At 35.9% G+C, this 26,797-nt stretch overlaps 1 protein-coding gene across 2 annotated transcripts in view; it reads right to left on the reverse strand.

Annotated features, from left to right (window-relative positions):
• LOC131951619 (degenerin mec-10-like) overlaps positions 1 to 23,380 on the reverse strand; it is a 35,307-nt gene extending 11,927 nt beyond the window's left edge. For both annotated transcript variants that reach the window (XM_059313952.1, XM_059313951.1), the window contains exons 1-13: positions 23,309 to 23,380; positions 17,630 to 17,868; positions 7,787 to 7,901; positions 7,056 to 7,192; positions 6,190 to 6,274; positions 5,696 to 5,790; positions 4,909 to 4,989; positions 4,625 to 4,716; positions 4,002 to 4,165; positions 2,415 to 2,504; positions 1,993 to 2,119; positions 1,614 to 1,689; positions 1,373 to 1,430 (exon numbers count right to left, since the gene is read on the reverse strand). In XM_059313952.1, the coding sequence (XP_059169935.1) occupies positions 1,373 to 1,430; positions 1,614 to 1,689; positions 1,993 to 2,119; positions 2,415 to 2,504; positions 4,002 to 4,165; positions 4,625 to 4,716; positions 4,909 to 4,989; positions 5,696 to 5,790; positions 6,190 to 6,274; positions 7,056 to 7,192; positions 7,787 to 7,901; positions 17,630 to 17,868; positions 23,309 to 23,326 (1,377 nt within the window). In that variant the 5' untranslated portion in view covers positions 23,327 to 23,380. The remainder of the gene's footprint in view (positions 1 to 1,372; positions 1,431 to 1,613; positions 1,690 to 1,992; positions 2,120 to 2,414; positions 2,505 to 4,001; positions 4,166 to 4,624; positions 4,717 to 4,908; positions 4,990 to 5,695; positions 5,791 to 6,189; positions 6,275 to 7,055; positions 7,193 to 7,786; positions 7,902 to 17,629; positions 17,869 to 23,308) is intronic.
• Positions 23,381 to 26,797: the final 3,417 nt, after the last annotated feature.

Consider the following 26,797-nt stretch of genomic DNA (forward strand, 5'->3'; position numbering starts at 1 on the left):
AAGAAAAATTCCTCCGACGACCCCCCCTTGAAATTTTGTGAGGTGGTAGGAGAACACCTTGGGGTGTCACAAAAAACTCGGCATATCTGGGAAAACTTCGTAAAGGGGTCAAAACTGACCAGTTGTATTTCCCTATATAATCTTTGTATTTTATGGGAAAAACAGAGGGTCATTTCAACGCAGACTTTAGGGTACTTAAACTCAGTATATCTGGCTAATTTTTTGCATGCTCCTAGGACAATGGCTTGACCTTTAGGGAAAACTGTCGGTTACACTCAAAGCCCTCGAGGAGGGCTAATAAGTGACCGCGAGTGAAATTCTCTTTATATGAGCTCTATTACGAAAAAAAATTTCCTCCGACGACCCCCCTTGATATTTTGTGAGGTGGTAGAAGAACACCTAGGGGTGTCATAAAAAACACGGCATATCTGGGAAAACTTCGTAAAGCGGTCAAAACTGACCAGTTGTATTTCCCTATATAATCTTTGTATTTTATGGGAAAAACAGGGAAATTTTAACACAATTTTTAGGTTACTTAATGTCTGTACATCATGCTAAGTTTTTGCATACACTACTATAGATGACTAGGCCGTATGGAAAAACTGTTGGTCAGACTCAAAGCCCTCGACGAGGGATAAAAGATGGTCTTGAGTGAAATTCTCCTTATATGAGATATATATATATATATATATATATATATATATATATATATATATATATATATATATATATATATATATATATAAATAAATTGACGAACGATCCCCTTAATATTATGTGACGTCGTAGACCGACCCTGGAGGGTAACAAAAAAACTTTATTCCCGTCGGAAACAGCCATTATAGTCTTTAAATATGTTCCTATAACGTAATTTCTTATATAAGCAAACAATATAAGTAAACAATGACATACGTCATACGTTCAGTTTTCAAGGGAGGTAACGTTTTTAAAATTATTATTTTTCAAATAATTGTATACTATTTTAAACAGAAACAGAAAATGACGAAGTATAGCATTTGTTTTAGTACAAAATTAAGTTTTTAATTTAGTTAAGTATCCTAATTAAATTAATTAATTAATCTCAAAAGGCAATGTAATATAAACTATGAAATATACTGTTCATGAAACCTGTGTAGTTTTAATTCCATTTTAGTTATACATTGCGTAATTTCCAAAATTCCCTGGCAGGTGAATGTACATGACGAACAAAAACATGTTTTTTCTCAAGTTAGCATTACTGTTTAAATTCAACTTATTAAAGCACTCCACACCCATTCCATCGCTAAATAATTAAGTATTCAAATTCTCAAATGTTTTTTAAAAACCTAAGCGAAGCTAGGCAGTATGCCTAGTCTGACATAAAAATACTTACTGCAGCTTCAACACTAGGCCATTGTCTAGAGGACTGACTTTTTTCATAAGCCGTTTCACTGATAGATAAAAAAATGTTCAATTAAGTAATAACTGATTAAGCTTATTTTACTTTTAGACACACTTTAATTAAATTTTAATGACATTCATTTTAAAACATACAGATATATAAAATATAATCTTTTGTCCTGCTGAATATAAATGAAAATATTCTAAAATAAACGGTCACAGAGTTTATTTACCTGCAAGGACTGGAGCAGTCACATGATGTGTCGTCATTGGAAACATTCAAATTCAGCCTCGTAACACAAATCAACTCTGAAATGTATAGAGTCATCATTGGAAACCGTTTAATTCAAACTTTTAACACACACCAATTCTAAAATTTATAAAGAACTATCATTTGAAACATTTAAATTCAGATTTAAAACATATCAGGTGGACTGAAATGGGGGGAAACCAAGCAAAAAGATATTGGCGAAGAAATACAAAACTGCAAGTTTGAAATTGGGACTGATTGTATACATTCTACATTGTACCTGGTTGTGTAGAGCAGGATCTCCACAAGAGACTCACAGGAAAAATGATATTATAAGGTCACCATAACATCCTATGCCCTACCTGTTTTATTTGAACAGGGTTTGAGAGTGCTTGGAGTCTTTATGATAGTGTTCACCTCCAGGTTACTTTGGTCGTAGCAGTTACAGACGGCCCTGACCTTGTTTTCCTGGCAGATTTTCTGGCACAACTGGGATAAAACATGACAATGGCATGCATTATACAAATGTTAGGACAAAACCTGGGAAGGTGGACTTTTTTGACTAGTTAATTATTTACATCCTTTATCACCAGATATGTTTCACTTTTTAATTGTGATAAATTTGTAGTTTCTACCATAGATTTTTAAGTTTAATACCCCATGGTAAATGTTATGTTTTCATAGTTTTTACTACTGGCAATCTTATAGTATATAAAGTATTATCTATGAATAGAAAAAAATGTAGCTTAGTTTCATATTATTATTGTATAAATGACCAGCTTACATTACGTCTGAATTTGGTATTATATTTGGCTTTAAACTCGGTATCGTCGTTGCACTTGCCATATGGTAAACCAAGACGCTCAATAGATATCTGCAACATTTTCAAAGAAAGTTGTTTAAAATAATTTCTGCTTAAGTGTCAGAGATAATTGTTTAAAATGTGTGTTCATTTGTGCTATTTGAGAAAATGTAGGCCTTTACTAATGTCTATCTTCAATTAAAAGTTGGGTAATGTCAAGATGTAGGGTCGGAAATTATCTGGCAATGTTTGTTGAGTTTCGGTAACATTCGTTACCGTAAACCATAGTTTAATTGACCGTTCAAATAAAAATAGAGTCAATTGCATTAAAGTAATGTTTTACTTAATTTAATGTTTAATTGACAGAAAATTAGCAACAATTAGTAAATCTAAATATTAGTAATAAAGTCGAGTGTAGTAATTGATGTTTTTTTTAGAAACACAGAAGAAACTTGCAGAAGATTTGCAACAACTAGAATCTAGATTATTCTAGATCTAGACCTACTTAGTAAAATAAGACGATTAGATTTACTAACGTTAAAAGCAGTAAGAAGAACTAGAACAAAGTTTAGTAGCAGCAATGATTAGCACATACACTTAAAATAATTAGAAATACAAAATAGTTAGCAAAACAGCATTTAAAATGCAACTAAAAATCAATCCTTGCACATTTTTAAACATGCATTAAAAATAATAAGGCGGCAAATAAATGATGGTTTACAGTATTTCCGGTGGTTTCGACAGGCTACGCCATTGATTTACTGTTGTTTTATTACAGTAGTTTATCTTGATACTTTGATACCATCCAAATTAAACCCTAAAGAATGAGGACCTAGATTTAGATCTAGACCTAGCCCAGACTCCTAGACTGAGAATGTGCAAGATTCTAACTCAAGGTCTAAATTTAACATTGAAGCTTAGAAATATTCATGGAGTAATAATATTTAGCACTAGAACTAGAAATAGAACTAGATTGTATAATCTTATCTAACTAGGTCTACCGGACCATTATAATATTTATTATTATTCAAGAGACTGGATGCCAATATGTGGTAGAGCTATTCTAGATCTAGAGTCTAGTTACTTACTGCTAGAAGCTTAGTAATGTGCATCAATGGTGATAAAAACAAAAATTCTAGTTGTTTCCCTTGAATTTAGAATAACTTAGATCTAGAATCTAAAAATGGCGATTAAAATAATGTATTATGTGCAATCCCGTGAATTACTATTTGGCCTATACGGTGGACTACACCGTTTTCAAATAAGTTTTGTTACGACTTTTGAAAGTCTTTAACAAAAAGTCACATCAGACTTTTAAAAAAGTTATAACTTACATCTGAGTATTTTTTTTAATTTATTTATTTTAGTTTTAGAAATGCACACACAAAAAACACGTTGACTTTACGCCAAATAAATGACAGATCTGGCATTGTTTATAATAAAATAGCTGTGATCTAAGTAGCTTGTAGATCTAGTCTATTTTATTTCTATGAATTTATCGTCTTTTTTGTGTGAACCTGTGTGGTAGTTGGTAGCTGGTATCAGAAGCCAAAGGAAAACACGTCTGACCTGTTTTAGTGCAATCACAGTTTGTTCCCCTGCGTTAATTGCTATCCCTTCTTGGTCTGGAAAGGGGACTGTATCCTGTTCGTGTATCACCACCTGTGCACCTTTTCCACTGGTGATACCTGGTATGTACTCGTCTGTTTCCAAAAATAGCACCAGCTCCAAACCTACAAAAACAAATTTACATGGTAGATAATAACAAAATGGCATAAACACCTAAATTATAATTTTAAAATGAGGGCCTAAAAATGGGGTATACTAAACTTTAGAAAACACACAAATGAATTTGAATGTGCCCCAAAATGTCACCCCCCTCCTCCAATATCATCATTATCTTTTCCTTTTGGTGTCCAAGACACATGGGGTCTCCCTAAGAAATATAGCAGTTGGTATATAATTGAAACTAGTTGTAACTTTGCTTGTTCGAATGAGATATCTTTCTTTTAAAAATTCACAGAGCCATGTTATAAAGCAAATAGAATGTGTTTGTGTATCTTTAGACAGATAGTAGGGAAGTCATTCACACGAAATTACTCCCCACATCTTGTCCACTTATTGCGATTCTGTATAGTATCTGATACTATTGAAACAAATTTGTCATTCTCTATTGTGTAACAGTTGCTTACCACCCCCTGGTCCACTTGTTCTTGACATAAACTTGTCATTCTGTATTGTGTAACAGTTCCCGTATGTGGTTGAATGGACAAGCGTAAAATTTCTGTAGAAACCAACATGCATTAAAAATGTCTAACTGAACTCCTATAGCATATACCGTATTAAATTAGTATCAACATGCACACCTATTTGTTACTAAACTGTAAAGCAGTGCACTTATTGACGTAATAAAAACAAATGAACCTAAAATAAGAAACACATTTCCAACCTACTCAACTGACGTGGTTCTACCTACTTCTTCTCACACTTTCTCCCACCAAACGAGCACTGAAACAACATAGTGCCAATCTGATGGCCAAGCTTTGAGCGTGTTGTTCTGTGGAAAAACCGTGGACACGCACATGAGATAAAACATTATGTAATTTGATGCCATTTAACCTAACAATTTTTTTTGTAAAAGCTATTTATATCGCAACGGATTATTATTAAAAACAAATACGTTGTTTCAGAAGATATACATACTATGGATAGTGATGAAAATGATGTAAATAAAAAACCAAAGCTTTCTTTAAATTGGCTTCAAAACTTGCCTTTGCTAGACTAAGCTTGAGTGCTAAAGCTCTATAGAAATAACTCACCTGTCTACATCAACTCTATAGAAACAGCTCACCAGTTTAATAACAGCTCTATAGAAACAGCTCACCAGTTTACTAACAGCTCTATAGAAACAGCTCACCAGTTTACTAACAGCTCTATAGAAACAGCTCACCAGTTTACTAACAGCTCTATAGAAACAGCTCACCAGTTTACTAACAGCTCTATAGAAACAGCTCACCAGTTTACTAACAGCTCTATAGAAACAGCTTACTTGTTTACTAACAGCTCTATAGAAACAGCTCACTTGTTTACTAGCAGCTCTATAGAAACAGCTCACCAGTTTACTAACAGCTCTATAGAAACAGCTCACCAGTTTACTAACAGCTCTATAGAAACAGCTCACCAGTTTACTAGCAGCACTATAGAAACAGCTCACCAGTTTACTAGCAGCACTGAAACACATTACCTACAATGATATCACTCACCCGTTGAGTTTGCTAAACTCAGAAATGAATGCGTCCTCATACACCGATGCACTTGATGGCTCAGAAGTCGCCTCCCACGTCCCCGCAAACTCCTCCTGTATGTAACATAATGTAACATACAATTGGGTTGAATCTCCCGTTATAGAATTATATGAGTTCAATAAAACTATTACTGTTTTCGTTTTTTTCTGTATTATAATAAAATAAAAGTAATAGAGTTGAATAATATAAACCGTTCAGACTGTAAAGGTGTTTTTTTTTTTCATTAATGCACATCGAATGTATATGTTCAGTTTTCAACATCATAATAATATTTGCAATTACTTACATTATAAAATGTAGCTTAAATAAAATGTTTTCACTAATTACAAGCAAATAGTTGTCAGATATTGTAGTATATTTTATACGTTCAGTTCAGGAACGGTTTCTGGTTTATGTAATTGTTTTTCTTCAGATGTTTAGTTATTCACATGTATGCAAGCTATATGACTCACCATGTCGTAGAGAGCTTCTTCAGCGGCATACGACTCATCGGTGACGCTGTCATTGATGGGGAAACTGTCCCAGAAGGACCCGGAACTAAAACACCAGAATCATTTACAATCATTTACATGTAATCAAAACTCGCGTTGCAATCTTTCAAAATTAAAATGATATCTAATAAATATAATAATATCATATATAAATACTATCAGTATTGGATGCGCCTTGTTATTTAAATTTCGGTTGGTTGGTGAATACATTTGTGATTTTAAATGAAGACTGTTTAAGAAATAAATTGTTTAAATTTAATTTTGGTGTGAAGATTGCGTGGTCTAATAGTAGAGTGTTCAGCTATTAATACTGAGGTCTAGAGTTTGGAGGCAGTGTTTCTTCCAGATTTTTTCTCTGGGGGGGGGGGGGAGCTTGATATTCTCCGGGGTGACTGACAACATTTTCCGGGGGGGGGGGGAGGCGGGGGGGCGGACACTGGTAAAAGTATATGTTTTCTATATAAATTTCATTTCGTTAGGGGGGGGGGGGTGTCGGCAGACCTCCGGGAGGGGGGTGGGCGAAGAGATGACTGGAAGTACCTCTGTTTTGAGGATATCGGAACCTGAGCTCATCCAGCTTCGATGGGGAAAGTAAATGTGGCTCATCAAACCATCACTTCATATCCGAGGTCAAGAAAGATTATAAAGTCCACTTTATCTGCCCAAATCTTTTTGACTGAAAGGGGATTTGTTACTCTAACTTTGTGTCAAACTATATACATCTATATCGATTGATAATCTTTTGGTTAAGTTTCCAAGTTGTAAGACGAATATTATACACGAATGTAAGCAGTTGTGTTAACTGTATCGTGAATAAAACGACTAACCTGTCGGATGTATCATCGGTCCCATCATAGGTGTAATCATCGTTGAAATCAACGTCAAGATTTTGAGCGTCCTCAGTCATTGATTTGTACGACACCTCGTAAATAATGTTGTTTATGTTGTCGTTAGCTGATTCACTCTGTTATAACAAACGGGCAATGTACAATGTTAATTGTAAAATACAGAAAATACGACTCTTGTACACAATCAGGAAAATATTGTAAAATAAATGCTTACATATATTATATATTAAATGTATATCATCATAATGTATTACAATACGTGCCCAAGATACATGGGGCAGATGACGTAGTGTTCATCTGTTTCAAAGACCGTGGTTAGAAGGGATAATATGCCCAGCCACCTTTCCTTTCCCTAATTGATTGATACCCATTAGACAAGGGTAGACTCAGGACGTTCTACTGACTAGAACCCGGATTTGAACTCGAACATTTCAGGTTAGCAGTCGAGCTTTCTAGATATTTTGTCTGAGATCATGTGTCCATGATATCATTTGTCCTGATATGTTTTGTCCTGTTATTTTTTGTCCGTGATATCATGTGTCCCTGAGATCATTTGTCATGAGATTATTTGCCCTAAAATCATTTGTCATGGAACCATATATATATATATATATATATATATATATATATATATATATATATATATATATATATATATATATATATATGCGTGCGTGCGTGTGTGTGTGTGTCTATTTGTATGTACTTGCCTGTGACAGTCTCATGATGTTTACATTACAAATGGTGACAGCAGGAAATGGCAGCACATTAAAGCCCAACTCTAGAGAGGAGTGTGTTTTGTATTGAAAGAACTTGTCAATCAACCTGAAACAAAATACAAAATATACAGACAATTCTTATTGTAGTATTTTTTTATCATTGTAAAATACTTGTAAAATAATTTTTTTCAAAGTTTTTAAGCTTTCAACTAAAACAACGTTACGCCGCCAAACGCATGCAGTGTTTCTTTCAGACTTTTTACACCGGCGTGGGATGGTGGGCACCTCAATCTTTAGGGGGTGGGGTTGGGGGGAACTTGGATTCCCGGGTAGGGGACACTATAAATTCTATTTTTTTTTCCATTTCGTTCGGGGTGTGTGCGGTAGTTTAGCTTCGGGTGGAGGGTGGGTGTCCTGAAAGAAATACTAAACACATGTGTTATTTTCTTAAGGCTGTTGGAACGACACAAACGACGTATCATGTTAATGTTACACAAACCAAGAATTAGCAGTCAGGGGGGGGGGGTGGGTGGTGGGGAGGGTAATCTAAGCCGTATTAGGTTGCGGCCCATAAGGGACCGCAGCTGTTTATGTTGATGTTATTTGTGTGCTCTTCAACGAGAAATGTTTCCCCATGTTTCTCTTGTCATGTGACTTCTGGGAATATGTGTAGATGTGACTGTGTCAACTGGCATTCAAACTCCAATCAGTATAATGACATGGGCATAGAATTAATAGAGAAATGAATATAAACCTAATGAAGGAATTGTATTTATATTATCATACTATTGCTGTAAAAAATTGGTTTTGATAAATATCAGGGTTAGGGATATAGATTTAGTTGCTTTCAGGGCTATACGCTGGTGCTAATATTATCGGACGATTGGTTTTAATGATCAATAACGTGTATTCGATTATGTTTAAAACAAAGTTTGTAACCCGCAAGCTCGTTCACACAGCGATGTTTAGTACAAGGACACTTAGTTACAAACATGTTTAGTACAAGAACTGAGTACAAACATGTTTAGTACAAGGACACTTAGCTACAAACGTGTTTAGTACAAGGACACTTAGCTACAAACATGTTTAGTACAAGGACACTTAACTACAAACATGTTTAGTACAATGACACTTAGCTACAAACGTGTTTAGTACAAGGACACTTAGCTACAAACATGTTTAGTACAAGGACACTTAACTACAAACATGTTTAGTACAATGACACTTAGCTACAAACATGTTTAGCACAAGGACACTTAGCTACAAACATGTTTAGTACAAGGACACTTAGCTACAAACATTTTAGTACAATGACGCTTAGTTACAAACATGTTCAGTACAAGGACACTTAACTACAAACATGTTTAGTACAATGACTGAGTACAAACATGTTTAGTACAAGGACACTTAGCTACAAACATGTTTAGTACAAGGACACTTAGCTACAAACATGTTTAGTACAATGACTGAGTACAAACATGTTTAGTACAAGGACACTTAACTACAAACATGTTTAGCACGCTTACTAGAATGAACAATGACACCTAGTTGCAAATATAATGAGCATAAAGTTACTCAGTCACATGTATGTTTCGTATACTTCCTTAAAAACATGTTTTGTTTAAAAAAAACAATTTAGACCAAATTATTTTGTAAGCTTCTTCCTTCCTAATTGTATTTCTGAAGTTAAATGCCTAAGAATAAAAATCAAGTAAACTATTTTTACTATGGCGTTGAAATTCTAATCAATTTCAAAGTATGTCAAGTATGAGCCGAAACAAAGGATTCTATTTAATTGTAATAGTACCCAAGTGCTCTGCTATTCTTTAGTTCAACTTAGTCTACTTATTTATAACGTCCTATTCAAGAATCTTTTGTTTCAACACAAACAAAAGCCTACTGAGTGATTTTTATTTTCCTAGCAACCCGTTCGATAAGTGATTAGTACTGTGTAAATGATCGATTAGAATTGATTGATTTAGCGAGTTCTGCGGTCATTAACTCAAAGATTTTTTTTTCGCGTGGGTTCAATGTAAAAACACGTCGGTCCAATAGACAGACAGTAATCCGAACGATCGTTGTGTCAATTTGATCAGTATTGATTGGTTCTTATTTCACGCTACATTTTTAACTGTGCTATATTACGACTCATTATTACAATTAGCATAATCGGGTGTGAGATTAATAATCAATTATGAAACGGTCAGTGAACGTGAATCTACATTAAAATAGATCTGATGTGTCTAAAAAATATGATAGGGAGAGTCGGACTTACATAGATATGGACGTAGACAAAATGTACGAAATGCGTGAAGGGGGATAACTTTGACTTGCCATAAAGGGGGATAACTGCTATTTACAATAGCGCTACATGTTTTTATCGACCACATGGATCTGAGAAAAAAAACAAATATAAGGAGTGTATATGCCCAGTAATTTAGATAATCAATGTATTGCTAGTTAAACTAAAATATAGAATATTGATTACACGCTTTAGAAATAGACGTTAAATATTAAACACGGCTATTCATTTAAATGACATGTGTAGCTCTATACGATAATGGCTATTTCTATTTGGTTTCAAGTTTCAATTGCAATGTTATTAGCATTAAGTGGGTAGGGGAAAGCAGTGGTGTGTTTGTTTGACAGACGTGGTAGGGTTTCTATTCCGGAGTTGTATGTTGAGGGGCGGCTCCATTGAATTAACGTCTAGCTAGTTCCTTTTCTCTTGGTACATAATTCAAACCGCAATTACTAGGTAATTAAAAGATTAGCATCAAAAGCCAATGCAAACAATAAGTTCTATTTAAATGGTTGTTAATTAGTGAACAAGGTAATCAGCAACAACGGGTTAAAAACACGGAAGTGTAAATTTAAATAGATGCTAATTTATTCATAAAACGATCTAGATACGCCATGAAGGAAAAAGAAACAATTTACCAGCAAGTACTGTTATCAAGGTGATTACAATAGAGTACTTCTATCAAGGTGATTAACATAGAGTACTGTTGTCAAGGTGATTATCTGTGAGTGCAGTTGTCAATGTGATTACAATAGAGTACTGCTGTCAAGGTGATTATCGTTAAATACCGCTGTCAAGGTGTTTACCGGCAAGCACCACGTTTTAGTGGGACAAGTGCAGCTGTTTAAAAAACCGTACACCAACTAACTAAAACAATACCGCCCACTGATTAACATACGATTCATATCTTTGTTTTCTCTAATTAGTTGCGAAACAACATTGATTTAATTAGCCCATTATTCAACAAACATTTTATTCCCGTGTCTGCATTTGTAGACTAAAATTCAGGTGCAGTTTTGTTTCAACCCCCAGCCCGTCCCACACACGCAATGTTCCTTTCATATCACACAGTACGTACCCCGGCAATATCAATAGAACACCCCATGATGGTTCCCGCTCTTTGAGTTCGATCAACTCCACGCCGCAATAGACAGTAGAGCCCTAGGCGATGGCCTAATTCGTCCAAATAAAATATGTCGGCACCAATAATTTCAATCAGAAATGGGACCGATGTTCTCGTTAGTTACTAAAGGAAACTATTTTGTTTCAAGTTACCGTTGTTTTATTACACGATAATATGATATTATACAGCTACGTTGTATAAATATTAAAAGTAGCAATAGACCTATTTGAAAATAAAAATGATTGTAAGATTTCTCAAGAAATTGAGAAAATTTTAAGTATAAATACCACAACTTTCAAATATATGTTAATGTTTTTCCTAAAGATATAGGCAACTAGTATAATGAGTATGTTCGAAACCAATATAACGGGATAATATGAACATTATATTGAATTAAAAAAGAATAAATATTTCATCCCAACATACAATTTTTAATGTTATACATTTTCAAATAGCGTCAATTTTCATATTTTTCTATACTTTATAGTACCCCTTACTCTCCCACAAATTAGAACAAAAATTGGATAGTTAAAAAGGGATGTTTAAAAATAATGTACTGAAAAATAAAGCTGCTTATTTTATAAATCTCATCATTAAGAAAGAATATGAGCATTGTATTTGAGAAAGGAAGCAAGACACCCCGTCAATAATCCCGCGGACATTCATCCCTTGAAGCAATTACCCCAGTCACTTACCCACCCCTTGGGGTAATTACCCCACCCTGACAACCGCGGTCATGCCAAATATGGGCACCACCTTTAAGTTGTACCTCTACTAAAATCAATTCCTTCACAGGCGACAACCAACTCTACCATACGCACTTGAACAGACAAACCAACTGATAAAACATATGACCAGTAAATTTAGGTACACGACGTTCACCGCTATATATATCTATATATCTATATATAAATAAATAAATATATATATATATATATATATATATATATATACAGATAGACATATATATATATATATATATATATATATATATATATATATATATATATATATATATATATATAGATATATAGATATAGATATGGATATGGATATGGGTATGGATTTGGATATGAGTATGGGTATGGGTATGGGTATGGGTACGGGTATGGGTATGGGTACGGACACGGACACGGACACGGACACGGACACGGACACACACACACATGTATATATATATATATATATATATATATATATATATATATATATATATATATATGTATATATATATATATATATATATATATATATATATATATATATATATATATATATATATATATATATATATATATAATGTTCCGATGGTGAGGGGTATTGACATGGGCATAACTGCTCCAGATGTAAATGGCTGTGGGGGAGGGGTTGTCAGTGGTATTTGAAGGCGGGTGGTAATGTCCTAGACCCTTTGAAAGGAGCAGTTGTGCACACGGTTTCATACAATGATTGCAATCGGAAGATATTAGGCATAATTAAAAGAAATAAAAACAAAGCAGTGTCATAAAAAGTCCCTCTCTACCACCACTTGCTAGAGACGGCCAAACATAACAACGTTGTAAACAGCCAAGACCACTTTTGTATTACATAACACACGCACAACCCCTCGACACTTGAGTTAGTCTTTTTAAGGTGGGTCTATAGAACCCGATCGACAAGCCAGATCCTGCTAACGTCATGCCTAGACTTAATACACCTGGTCCTTAGGAAAATGTCAGTGAACCATGAATAAAAGATTGCACAAATCGTGCCTGGTGATTTATGGCGTCAGTCAACCACGGTAAACGCGTTCACTGAAGCGTATCCATACCCTTGAACCGTGTATCTCTACTTGTTGAACTGACTGAATGTATATGCACAGTTTGTTTTCGACGCCGACAACTGCCGCCCCCCTCCCCCATCCCCACTTCTCGAATTAAATATAATTTGTATAAAATACTTTAAAAAAACTTTTTAAAAAACCACGTTTTTCTTGTGGACTAAAAAGTAGAAAATAACTATTTACATACATTTGATGACAAAAAACGTGGGTACGTTCACCATCAAATTTCCCGACCCATCTGCCCGACCCACGTTTTTTGTCATCAAATGTATGTAAATAGTTATTTTCTACTTTTTAGTCCACAAGAAAAACGTGGTTTTTTAAAAAGTTTTTTTTAAGTATTTTATTTTCTCCTTTTTAGTCCGTTGCTACACATGAAAAACGTGGTTTTTAAAAAAGTTTTTTATATAGTTTATTTTCTACTTTATCTAATGACTTGATTAAGTAAGAATTGACTAAGTGTTTATAAATACACGGACTAAAAAATCTTGAGCGACCAGGATTCGAACCTGGGTTGTCGCGGCCACAACGCGAAGTACTAACCACTATACGATCACGGCCAGCGCGCTCACATCGATTGGGGCCGAAGTAACTGTGTCAACAAGCCTCCAGTCTTGTCGGTATCTTTAGAAATCATGTCCTCAATTTTATGGTCCTTTGGGCGTAATTAAATTAAGCTAATTACGGTCTCTAATTGCTAGTTTTTATGATTGCATCTGAAATTGTTAGGCGAAAGTAGCATGCATGCCAAATTTCAGGTCTCTAGAGCAATCAGAAGTGGGCTAATTTTCGATGTCAATTTTAACAACAAACAAATCCACACATCCACAAACGCGAAGCTGAGTTAAGAAAAACGTGTTAATAAAAGAAATATATACTTTTAGCAGTGTCCGCCCATACGTTCCCCCTGAAATGTTATACCACCCCAGGAAAGGAACACAGCGTTTATATATGTGCACATGCAGAGGCGTAGCGAGGGGGGGGGGCGGGGGTGCAAACCGCACCGGGTGACACCATTTAGGGGGGTGACACCAAGGCAAAAAATAGCAAAATATATAGAGAAAAACTTGAGGGGGGGATGCAAATCGAAAGTTTGAAGGGGGGGGGGGGTGCAAATCAAAAGTTTGAGGGGGGGGGGTGCAAATCGAAATTTTGAGGGGGGTGCAAATTGAAAGTTTGTCCCCGAGAAGGGTTACTACGCCTCTGGGGGGTGACACTATTAAGTGCCGCACCAGGTGACACCCGACCTCGCTACGCCACTGTGCATATGGTAGTATATGTCGAAAATAGGTATCAGTTTGATTGGCTGTGAGTGGCCACTGGTCAGTATAAATACTACCCTTTCGATAAGTTGTTATCCACAAAGCAATGATATGTCCACTCCTGGAAATATAGTACAGTTTCTTCTTCGGGTGTTTTCCAACACAATACAATTTTTTGTTAAAAAGTGAAGAGTCTAATGCACAAATACAGAAGTCAAATTTTTTTGTGAAATAAGTTTAAGCAATGGTCGCTATTTCTCTAGTTTGACTTTAGCTGATGCACATTTAAAAATGCATTGAAATTCCTCTTTTAAAACACCTAAATAAAATAAAAAACAACAACAACAATCTGGTTTATAGTCTGAATACTTGAGCTCTTTCATCTCAAAATATTTATTTTCGACTCAAAAATTCAAGCATTAAGGTGTTCTCTTGTCCTTTACCACCCACAGGGTCAATTATTCATTTAATGATGTGGTAGGCCAATGTCATTATTAGACTAACGCCTAGTATGCTATTTTACAACGTTTCGCTTGAGTTACCGTAGACTAATTAAAAATTCCATTTGCCTAAAGTATTGCCCAATGCACCACCCTCATAATTCTTTAGATGATGTGCCTTGGATTAACGACACGGTATTTACTGAGTGTGATTGTATCTCTACACCCACTGAATCAAATCTACATTTTTTTAAATAGTTGGCAGACAAGTGGAGCAATCACACTAAATTGTTTCGGTGCAGATAATGTGGAACTTAATCGATAATTTAGTAGGCCGACATTTCGATATTTTAATCAACGATCTAATCCTTAGCATTATAGAGTATCTGGCTATATAAAGAAAGCCTTGGCTGAGCTTAGCGGGTCCCTGCGCTCCAAATGTTTTGATATTCTGCAATGCGGCTTCTATAAGCATTCTAAAGAGATCGAAGCAATAAAAAGAATGAATACAATTTGAACTTAAACCAACAGGTCGTGAATTAAGCTGGGAATCTTTCTCGTAGGTTGGTGGTAGGGTGGAGAGGGAGTGGCTTTATTTCTATATTTTTATGGATTAGGATATATATATATATATATATATATATATATATATATATATATATATATATATATATATATATATATATATATATATATATATATATATATATATATATATATATATATATATATATATATATATATATATATTACGTCCTGGGTATAAAAATACTATAAGAGTAAGACTTCACATATGCTTTTAGTACATCAGTATATCAAATAAATTAAAAGGTAAAAATCACAGCTAAATAAAACGACCCCGGGGGGTCGGCATGGTCGAGTTGGTAAAGCCACTGGTTGCTAACCGAAAACAAATAATGCCATGCAATTTGTTCTCGATTGGACACATATTTTGGAAGCAAAATCCAAAAAGAAAAGCGGGTCTATACGGCGCAAAAACAAGTTGACACGTAATACATAATTTTGTGTTGGAGGGAATGCTTTTCCAACATTACATTTGAGATCGAACATGAAGAAGAAACCTAACCAAAATTCGATAAAATTACTATCAAGCCTATTAAAAAGTCTTAAAGAGATAAATATACATTGCTGGCTGATGCCATGAAAGATAGAACACTCGAAAAAATAACACAACAAAACAACAACAATAAGTGTGCAAATAACGAGGTAAAGAAATACAAAGTTTCTTCCAAAAAACGTTCTTTAAGAAACGCGACAAACCACGATTCTCAATGCTCGAAACACTAAAATAAAACTGCACTTTAAAAAAGCAAAAAACTAGTCTATTTCGATCATGTCAACAGCATTTAACCTTAAGTTTCATCCAAACTGAACAATGTACACCCACTAAATAATACACATCTCCCAAGATAAAAGTTCATTCGTTTTCGTTTCTTTCTGTTTCATGGGCTAGTATTTACTGTCAAACGTTAAGGAAGGGTTGCATTCTACTTAAGTCTTTAGTTATAATTAATGGTAACTTTTCTCATTTTAATTCAATCTTACGTTTACCATTTTTTTTTAAAATCGTATCTAGACTTGAGCGTAGGTATTTAAATATGCAGCACTAAAGTGTTTCATTTCAAAAATCGTTAGGGTCAAATTAACAAGTATCAATATCGCGTTGCTTATACGATATAAATAACTTCATTACTTTTAAATATCGCTGACAATTTAGCTCATAGAGATCAGATATGCATACTTTATTAGTATCGCACATACAAAAATAAACCAAAACACATTAATTGAAGGTTAACAATTAACTTAACATTTAAACTTGCTCTTACAAAAGAGCTCATGCAAACCTAGCACATAATCCTGTTTGTTATGTGTATATCTAGGTTAAGTTTAGCGAAACTGGCGCAGGATATTATTCCCTCCTCTCAATTCCCCCCCCCCCCCCCCCCCCCCGTCATCAATCCTCAAGGCAATAAAGTCGTGCCACCACCAAAAAAGAAAACAACATTGCAGTAGAACATGTACTTTACTTGACTCACTCCTCTTTACTTCTCATAAGGCGTTTGGCCGTATCCATAATCTTTCAATTTATCCGGTCCCCAGTTGTGATTTTCTCATTAGGAAATTACTCTTGGTCAATACACCCCCCGACCCTACTCCCCGTCCACATCCTTTGTTCATTTAGAGACTGAGAGATGCGATAGTTTAATGATTATTTTAGATAGGATAACTGATAAGAATTTGTTTAGGGATGAGCATAGGGGTAGTAAAGGGATATCTAGATGGATTAGGATAAGCATGTGTGTAGCTTGTGTCCTAGGGAATTGAAATGTCAGATCCGTAAAATTAAATTTATAATGGTTGTCCTTTAGTTTTTTTTTATTGATAATAGTCGTCCTTTATTATCTTTATTCAAATTTCCGTTACGTAAAATTTTAATTTATAATGGTTTTCTTTTATTTTTTAAAAGTTTCCGTTAAGTCAAATTTAAATTTATATTGGTTGTCCTTTATTTTATTTTTTTTAAATTTCAGCTACGTAAATTTAAATTTATAATGGTTGTTCTTTAGTTGTTCTTTTTAATTGCAGGATTTACTATAACAAAATCAAATATCTCTAATGTTAAGATTTTTTGTATTGTTTAATTGTCGTACGTAAAGTTTAGGAGCGGGGGGGGGGGGGGGGATGACTTATGAGTGGGAGTTGGGTAATTGGCAGATATGGTAATATTAGGGTGGTAATCACTCCAGGGGTAATGACTGACGGTTGATGTACGAATTAGTGAGTTTAAACAATACGGGGGGTGCGAGGTAATGCCCAAGTGAGTGTAAATTGTTGGGACACAATGTTTTTATACCATTACTCACGTGTAGAGGTGATAGATCATCGCCCCGATGGCTATAGCAAGCAGCAAGCCCCAGACAGCTTTCACGATATAGCTGCTAGCTAAGTTGATGACGTTGACGCCGTTAATGGTGGCCGTCTCAGCGTAGTTGGCGAACACGCCACGGAGACCATCGCCGAAGGAGTTCTTGCCCTTGTCGTTTCCGATTTCTGAAGCGACACTTTTTCTTCGCTCTTTTTCGGGGAAAACCAGAGGCGACACCTTCAATTGTATACAGATGTTATAATGTTCAAATGATAATACTTGTTTGCATATTAATTTCTAATAAGGGTAATTAAAGAATAATGTATTATTGAGTAATTATAATATTAATGAGTTTTTAAATAGAATACACATCCTATTTGATATAATTATAAAATATAAAATACTTTAAACTTGGGGGAGCTACCATCTCCTACCGAGCGCGTCCCCAGGTGGCGGATAGGGGAGAGGCCCTTAGATATGAGGGTTAGCTGTGAATACCAAATAAACAGCCGAGGACCAACTGGTTTGTGGTCATGGAGGATGAGGTGGGATATCCATTGGTTAGGATATCTAATAAAAAACATCTCATAAATCCAAGGAAATGACTTCAACGGCGAGCATGGGGCGCTATAACTCCAAACCCGGACAGATGGGGCTCGTTAGCTGGGGACAGCAACCCATCTAGGAGAGACAACTCCAAAATCAAACAGCTGCTGCCTTGTAGTTTGTTCTTGGGTGATCAAAGGCTATGGAAGCAAATCCAGAAAGAAAAGCAGGCTGAAGTCGGAGTCAACGGGCCATCTAGTATGGCGCATAACATGCTGGCACGCACTGCTTAATTTTATGATGGAGGAAAGAAATAGAAATACCGCCGCGCAGGTAGGGGGCCGGGCTCTCCGCCTCGAAGGAGCCCACAAAAGCAAGCTGGTGGTTCCTCTAGTCTTGCCTGGCCAGCCAGGGGCAAGGATCAGAAGGTAAATTCTACTGGCCAAAATAGTGAGGAAAACAACAAATATCTTGTTATCCTGCAGTGGAATGCAGAGGGAGTTCATAAAAAAGGAAGCCTTAAAAATATTCCTACATGAAAATAAAGTAGACGTTGCTTGTATTCAAGAAACTCACCTCAACAACAATCTTCGCTTTTCTATTAGAGGATACACCTGCATAAGGCAGGACAGGGAAAACAGACCTAAAGGAGGTATCCTCATTCTCATAAAAAATGACATTCCAACAACAGATATCGTTATACCAAACTCAACAGCATCTGAGATAATGGGCACCAAACTCATACTTGCAGAAGGTAACCTAAATATCTTCAATTGCTACTGTCCTCCTGATAAGGACCTGGAACTGGACCGCATCTCCCTGCCAAACAGCGAAGAGTGCCTGGTTGTGGGAGACATGAACAGCCACTCCCAGAGCTGGGGTTACCCTGACCTCAATGCTAAAGGGGAGGAAATTGAAGAATGGCAAGCAGAAAATAGGCTCATCCTTCTAAATAAACCTGATGACAAACCAACTTTTTACTCAAGGTCTTGGTTAACCACGTCTACCCCCGACCTAGCTTTTGCTACTAATGGAATATCCAAAAAATGCAAAAGAGAAGTTGCAGATCAACTACCCACTAGCGACCACCGACCAATCCTGATCCAGATAGAAACATCAAACAGGCCAATTGAAGCCTACCCCCGCCCTAGATGGAACTACAAAAAAGCTAATTGGGAGCTCTTCTCTTCCCTCACAGACTCCTACACAAGACCAATCAACTGTAAAACCAAACAGGTGAACAAGTCATACACAGCCTTCTCAAAAGCTGTTCTGTTAGCAGCCAAAAAATCTATTCCAAGGGGAGCAAGGAAAAATTATATCCCAAACTGGACTCCAGACCTCCAGATACTCCATAACGAGACAATTGATGCTAGAAACATTGTTGAAGAAAATCCCACAGTAGAAAATAACATAACATTAAAATCAGCAAACGCAGTTTTTAGAAAAAAGTATCTAACTGCATTGAGGAAAAGCTGGCAAGAAAAAACAGAACACCTCAATGTAGATAGAGATGGTCATAAACTATGGAGTATTGCAAAAAGGCTAAACCAAGAAGAAAACAGAGCTACTCCCATAGTCATCGACATTGAAAACACGATCAAAACAGAAAAGGATGCAGCAAAAGAATTTATAACCCACTTCAGCAAAGTGGGACAAATAAATATCAGCCACCAAAGAGTAGAAGAGGTTAAAAATCAAACTGAAGTTAAAGAAAAACTACAGAAAGTCTCTCCCCCCTCCTCCACTGGAATGGTAGCTCGAATTAGCAAGAAGGAGCTCGGAGAAGCAACGAAGCTCCTCAAACTTAAGCAAGCTCCAGGCCCTGACAAAATCTCAAATGATATGCTCATGCACTTGGGCCCCAATGCTAAGAAAAAACTGCTCCAAATATTTAATGCAAGCTGGAAATCTGGGAAAATCCCAAATATTTGGAAAAAAGCAATCATGATACCTGTTCTAAAAATAGGAAAACCCAGGAACAAAGTCGATAGCTATCGCCCAATAAGTTTAACAAGCTGCGTTTGTAAACTGATGGAAAGAGTAGTAAACAACAGACTGACCTGGTTTCTAGAATCGAACAATCTACTAGCAGACGAAAAGGCAGGCTTCAGGAAGTGCAGATCTACTGAAGACCAAATCACCTTCGTTTCTCAGGAAATAGAAGATGGCTTTCAAGAAAAAAAACCAACCTCAATAGTGTGGGTCGACTTTGAAAAAGCCTTTGACAAGGTTTGAAAGCAAGGCTTAATTCTAAAGCTAATAAACCATCAAGTATCTCATAACATGCTAAACTGGATAAAAGGTTACCTAAGCAACCGAAAAGCATCAGTCTCCATGCAAGGAAAAAGAAGTCACGCAGTAACTATAAAAAATGGAGTCCCTCAAGGAGGAGTCTTGTCTCCTACTATCTTCCTCATTTATATAAATGACTTAAATGAAAACATCCCAAGGAGTGTAAAAAGAAGCATGTTTGCAGACGACCTTTCACTAATCAGCACAGAGGAATATATTGGTACCTCAAAATTTCGTCTTCAAGAAACACTTGACAAGCTCGGCAAATGGTCCAAAAACTGGGGCTTATCCATCAATACCAAGAAAACAACTTATTCAATCTTCACCTTATCAACTAAACATCAAAAAATGAAACTTACCCTAGAAAACCAAGAGCTAGAAAAAAATGACCACCCCAAATACCTAGGAGTCACTTTTGACACTCGACTTACCTGGAGAAAACAAATAGAAAACACACAAAGTAATGGGATCAAAAGACTTAATCTAATGAGGAAACTGGCAGGAACAGACTGGGGAGCAAATCACCACATCCTGAAAAAAACCTACACCAGCTATGTGAGACCTACGTTAGAATATGGTGCTTCGGCTTGGGGCTCAGCAGCAAAAACAAATATTAGCAAAATTGACAAAGTTCAGAACATTGGATTGAGAATAATGACAGGAGCCATGAAAACAACACCCATAAAAGCTATGGAGGAAATAGCCGCTCTTAGCTCAATAGAAGAAAGAAGAGAATCAAAAATCCTCACTCAATACACAAAGCTAGAGGCACTGGAAAACCATAACCTAAAACAAAAACTCCAGAAACCCAGTCCATCAACCAGACTACAAAGAACAAGTTTCATCAAAGAAGCAAAGAATCTGAAAAAGAAATATGAAATCGAAAATATCATTCCTGAAGCAATAAAAACTCAAAACTTCTCCCCGCCTTGGATCTCCCACTGTCACTTAACCATTATTGACTCAATAGACACCATAGGAAAAAAATCTGACTATGATCTAGAAGAACTTAAGAAAATAACAAACAAACACATTAAGGATCAGTACCCCAGCAACACCTGGATTAGAGTTTTCACAGATGGCTCAGCTGAAGATGCCACAAAAAACGGCGGGGCTGGCATCCTTATTGAATGGCCAAGCGGAGAAAGCCTGGAAAAGGCAATAGCCACAGGCAGCCTATCCGACAATTTTAGGGCAGAAAAAGAAGCTTTAGAACACGCAGCAAACCTCCTGTCAGAACACCCTGAATCACCGAATAGTCAGATTGTATTTCTTACAGATGCCAAATCAGTCCTGCAATCCCTACAAAATCCGGAGTCCTATATTCAAACACTTATGACAGCACTAGAGAGGCTAAAAAATACCTGCAGCAGAATTGTGCTGCAGTGGATCCCGGGCCACTGCCAGATCCAGGGTAACGAGATCGCAGACCAACTGGCAAAAATTGGGGAAAAGAAACCACAACCGGAAATTTCGCTACACCCAAAAGAAATAAAAAGAATAATTAAAAGCAAACAAACGCAAATGTGGTCTGTCACACACCCTCACTACATTAAAGACGACGGCTATTACAATTTAACACGAAAACAACAATACACAATCTTTCGACTCAGAACAGGCCACAACAGACTAAATCAACACATGCACAAAAAACTGAAGGTTGGGTGTAGCGAAATGTGCCCTTGTGGCAAGGCCCCGGAAAACACAGAGCACGTACTCCAGGAATGTACTCTGTATAGCCAGGCAAGAGGCAGACACTGGCCCCAGCCCACCCCACTCAGGGAAAAATTATATGGGACACCTGACAAATTGGAAACCACAGTCCGGTTTGCCCACGAAGTTGGACTTGTTGTCTGAATCCTCCACCATATTCAAAAATTAAGAACGAAGAAGAAGAAGAAGAAAATACTTTAAAAAATAAGTAATTTAAAAGATGAAACGGCCTCAGACATAGCGGCCCTGTCAAAGTAGCCCCGACTTTTAGGCTCCTGTCCAATTGGTTCCAGTCATGTTGACTCCCGACATATGGGCTTTTGACAAATAATTTGTGTGACCACATTTGGTATTGAAGTAACCATTTTATCCAACCCGCCAGCCATACACAGTGCCTACTACCACTTCTACCATGACCTTGCCCGAATAAAAACTCTTCCATGAACCCACCGCAATTTATAAACGAATCGAGATCTTGACAGAAACATTTTTAATGTAGACGTTTTATTGAAACCCGTGAAGATCTGTTGCTAGAAAGCGAGTACATAGGTTTAAATGTATGATATGCATGGTGTTTACATCTCGCAACACACTGTCTACTTGATAAACTACGTTTAAACAATGTAACATTTACATTTAAAAAAGGGAGCCCATATTACCTTATAATGTATACATGTGTTGGCTAAGCTAACTCTGAAAACAATGGAACGGCTCATATCCAAATAGACCGATTTGCTGGCAGAATTCAGACTCAACCGACACCGTATTGTCAGTGACCCTTTAGTCGGGAGCCTAAATGACCGACGTCCTATACGGTGTGAGCCTTATTAACGGTAGCCATTATGACGAGAGTTTATTTTTTCTGTAGCCTAAATGACGGGAGGCTCTTTAGTAGGGGCCGTTTTAACACAGCACGAGATTAAAGGCATTCTACTTTTACATTTCTTTTATATATGTCTGGATTGTTTTCTGTCAAAACAAAGCCAACTTATAATAATAGCAAATTTAAAATATATTTTTATAAAATGTGAATTTATTACGATATTTGTATTCATAATTCAGTTTTGCTCAACATAGCTTTTCAGAAAATGTTTAGACATTTTTTTTTTAAATTAATAAATACCTTGACAGTTTCTTTCATCTTCTACTCCCTTGGAGCGGGGTGTAGAAATCTCTGTACAATGTATTCTAGGAAATTGATTTTTGTGTCGTTAGAATTAAATTCTGCAAAAAAATAAAATAATAAAAACCTTTTTAAAAACACAATTCGTATATATTTCAATATTTCAAAGCAATTAGATAACTTCATGAACTTGCGAAGTAAATTGTATTTCACCAGAACTGCGAAAAACATTGAATCAATAGGAAGACTAGTATTACGTGCTATATGCGAGTCAACGTGAATTCATTGATTTTTACGTGAAATATTTTAACAACGGTAGTTTGAAAAATATGTTCAACTGTGGAAATACAGCTAGCCACTGCCTTATAAACCACATATATATATATATATATATATATATATATATATATATATATATATATATATATATATATATATATATATAGGCATACATATATATATATATATATATATATATATATATATATATATATATATATATATATATATATATATATATATATATATATATATATATATATATATATATATATATATATATATATATATATATATAAGGACTTGAATGTCTTAAAGTTGAATTCGAAGAAAGAGAAGAAACACATGAATAATCACTGAGGTAATATAAGCTGTTAAGATAATTGTGTTCCGAAATATTTCCTCCTCAATATAAAAGACGTATGCTATCGCAGTTACAAACTCCAAATATAAAACACATTTAAACGTATTAATTTTTAGCAAGCGTGATCATTACAACAAACTAAAACTCCCGAATGTTGAATAGAAATTACACCACAAAGTTTACCTTAGCTTACCTGTGTAGCTGCGACCCAGGACTCCACCTGTCCGTGAAGTCTGTCATGTGTATCAGGATCCACCGACTAGTCACCCCTCCGGCGCAGCGGCGATTGCGACACCCGTTCCTTCCGCGTGAACTCTTTTGTGTTGTTTAACGACGGGCTGTATGTATAGATTATTGCGCACGAGTGGGTTAACTTCATTGGCTTAATTTAACAATACATGAGTCGTTTTATACCACGCCTGCGTAAATAATTCAACACTGGTTGTGACTATGTTTAAATCGTTAGCAGCAAATTAAAACAATTTTATGGTCGATCGACGAATTATTTTGCGAGTTGATTATTTTTTATACGTCAGCTTACAGGCATGCCGTTTTATAGCTATTTATATCACACTACAGTGCCTTATTATCATTTTATAAACCTCCCCAGCGCGTTATCTTTTGTGTATTTTTAAACGTGTGACCTTGTTTTCTTTAAGTGAGATATTTAAATGCAACAAAGCCGGCGCGTTACTTCTTAGATCGTAGATTTGTCCACACCACCGCCCACACGCCCCCTACTGTGTACGTTATAATCCATCCGAGACGTATCGGTACAGAACCCTCTGTGACCACCCAGGTGTTAGGGGCGTCACGGGATTTAAGGGTTACAATACCGAAGGGGCGCCAGGTGCAACCTCTTGTTCGGTTTAGTTATCAATGCAGAAGCCCGAAGTGCTCCTTGTGTGAAGCACTCCTTAAAACGATTATATGCGCCTTAAGGCTTCTAGGACGCTGTATGTCATACGACCGCCGGGGCCGCCCCTGTTGCAGTTTGACAGCTTGTTTGGGACGCTTAATCAACAGGCCCCCTGTTCTTAGGAAGCCGCCTGTAAACCGTACTCTAGTGCCGGGGCCGTGAATGACTACCCTCGTTTAATTTATTCACTGATTATTGTAGACCACCTAGTAGTGCCTATCTTTAGGTGGCACGGCGTGGCCTTGCAAAAGAGCGCTTGACTACCAATCCGAAAGACTCGAGTAAAACATCGAATACGGGTTCAAATAAACATCTCTGAGTTCACCCAGCTATAATGGGTACTTAACTCCCGATATGGAAATAAAGGCGGCTGAGCATGGTGCTTACCACACTATCCCATCTTATGTCGAAGTCAAAAACATATGAAGTCTACCTCATATGCTTAATAGATCGCTAATTCTAAGAGGAATCTTCAGTTTGTTTTACTATCTATTGTTACACTTACAATAAATCTACAATGTTTTGAGAATTTTAAATACATAATGCAAGCTAACAAGAATTAATCATAATACTGAGAACTAACAACATATTTTCTTTACTGGCACAAATCTTTATTTCAAGATATTTGAAGTAGTAAAGCAATCTTACATTTTATTTCATTTTTAATTCAAAGCTCTAAAGCTTAACAAAAAATAATTCTAATGTATGGAACTACCAAAACTATGCTCTGACAATAAGTGTAAAACAAAAAGAGATGTAAGTCTATGAGAAAAGGAGAAAAAAAGTCGAAATTTCCTTTAATAATTATCCGTCCCAAGGTTTCACATTTCTATCACTCAATACATTGATTTTAACTGTTTATACAATGAAACGAATCAATAAATCAATTATCGGGTTCACAGCAAACGCGTTTGAAGTGCGATAAACTCTTTGAGAGAATAATGGAGCAGATGCAACAACTGATATTTTGCAGTTAATTACTTAATTATTTATCTCTCATTTAACGCCCACTTTATCTTTACAGTTTCGCTAGTGTCGCAGACACAACGACGTCTAGTAGAGAGGCTTGTATGTAATGTTTTCACTTGAAAACAAGATCATTTTACATCAAGTACGCTATCAAAAGTTAATTATGTAGTGACTTGTAAATAGTTGTTTAATTACTTGTGATATAACAAGTTGAAAAAGCAAAATTACTTTTAGTATTATACCCCCCCCCCCCCCCAACCTCCAATCTCAGTTTGTATTAAAGTACAATCTATTACTAATTCAAATACATTTTTAGTTAAGGTTTGCGATTTCCATCATTTTTAAGCTGATGTAACACCCTCTGCAAAACCATTATCCTTCACTTTGAAAGAGACCTCGTGACATTGTTTTACTACATGTTTTCTTATTGTAGAGAACACACTGATGAACCTGTAAAGCGAATTAAGTGCGTCGCACAAGTTATAAGGAAAACACCGCAAATGGTTTATAACATGTTTAATAAACCTTCAACACTATCTAAGCACAGAGAACCACAGTTAAAAAAAATTACAACAAAAGGAAACACAAAACTTATAATAAGGTGGTTACTATATAGAACTAAAGTACACTATTAGGTATATGTATATTGTTAATGATAAGCCTCAAACAACGCTGACACACCTCTAATACACCCGTGCAAAACTAGTACAAACCCCGCTGCTCATTCGGTTTGTGACCCCTAGACATTATGTTAGGGTTAAACCCTCTGCACTGACTCACACCTTAGTCCTAAACTTAACCTTCCTTGTGGTAATAACAAATTGCTTTTAATACTTAATATGTAAAGAGTGTATGCTTATATATATATATATATATATATATATATATATATATATATATATATATATATATATATATATATATATATATATATATACATATATACATATATATATAT

This window comes from Physella acuta, unplaced genomic scaffold, assembly GCF_028476545.2.
Source record: "Physella acuta isolate Inbredline_101_S28 unplaced genomic scaffold, ASM2847654v3 ptg000816l, whole genome shotgun sequence".
Classification (NCBI taxonomy): domain Eukaryota; kingdom Metazoa; phylum Mollusca; class Gastropoda; family Physidae; genus Physella; species Physella acuta.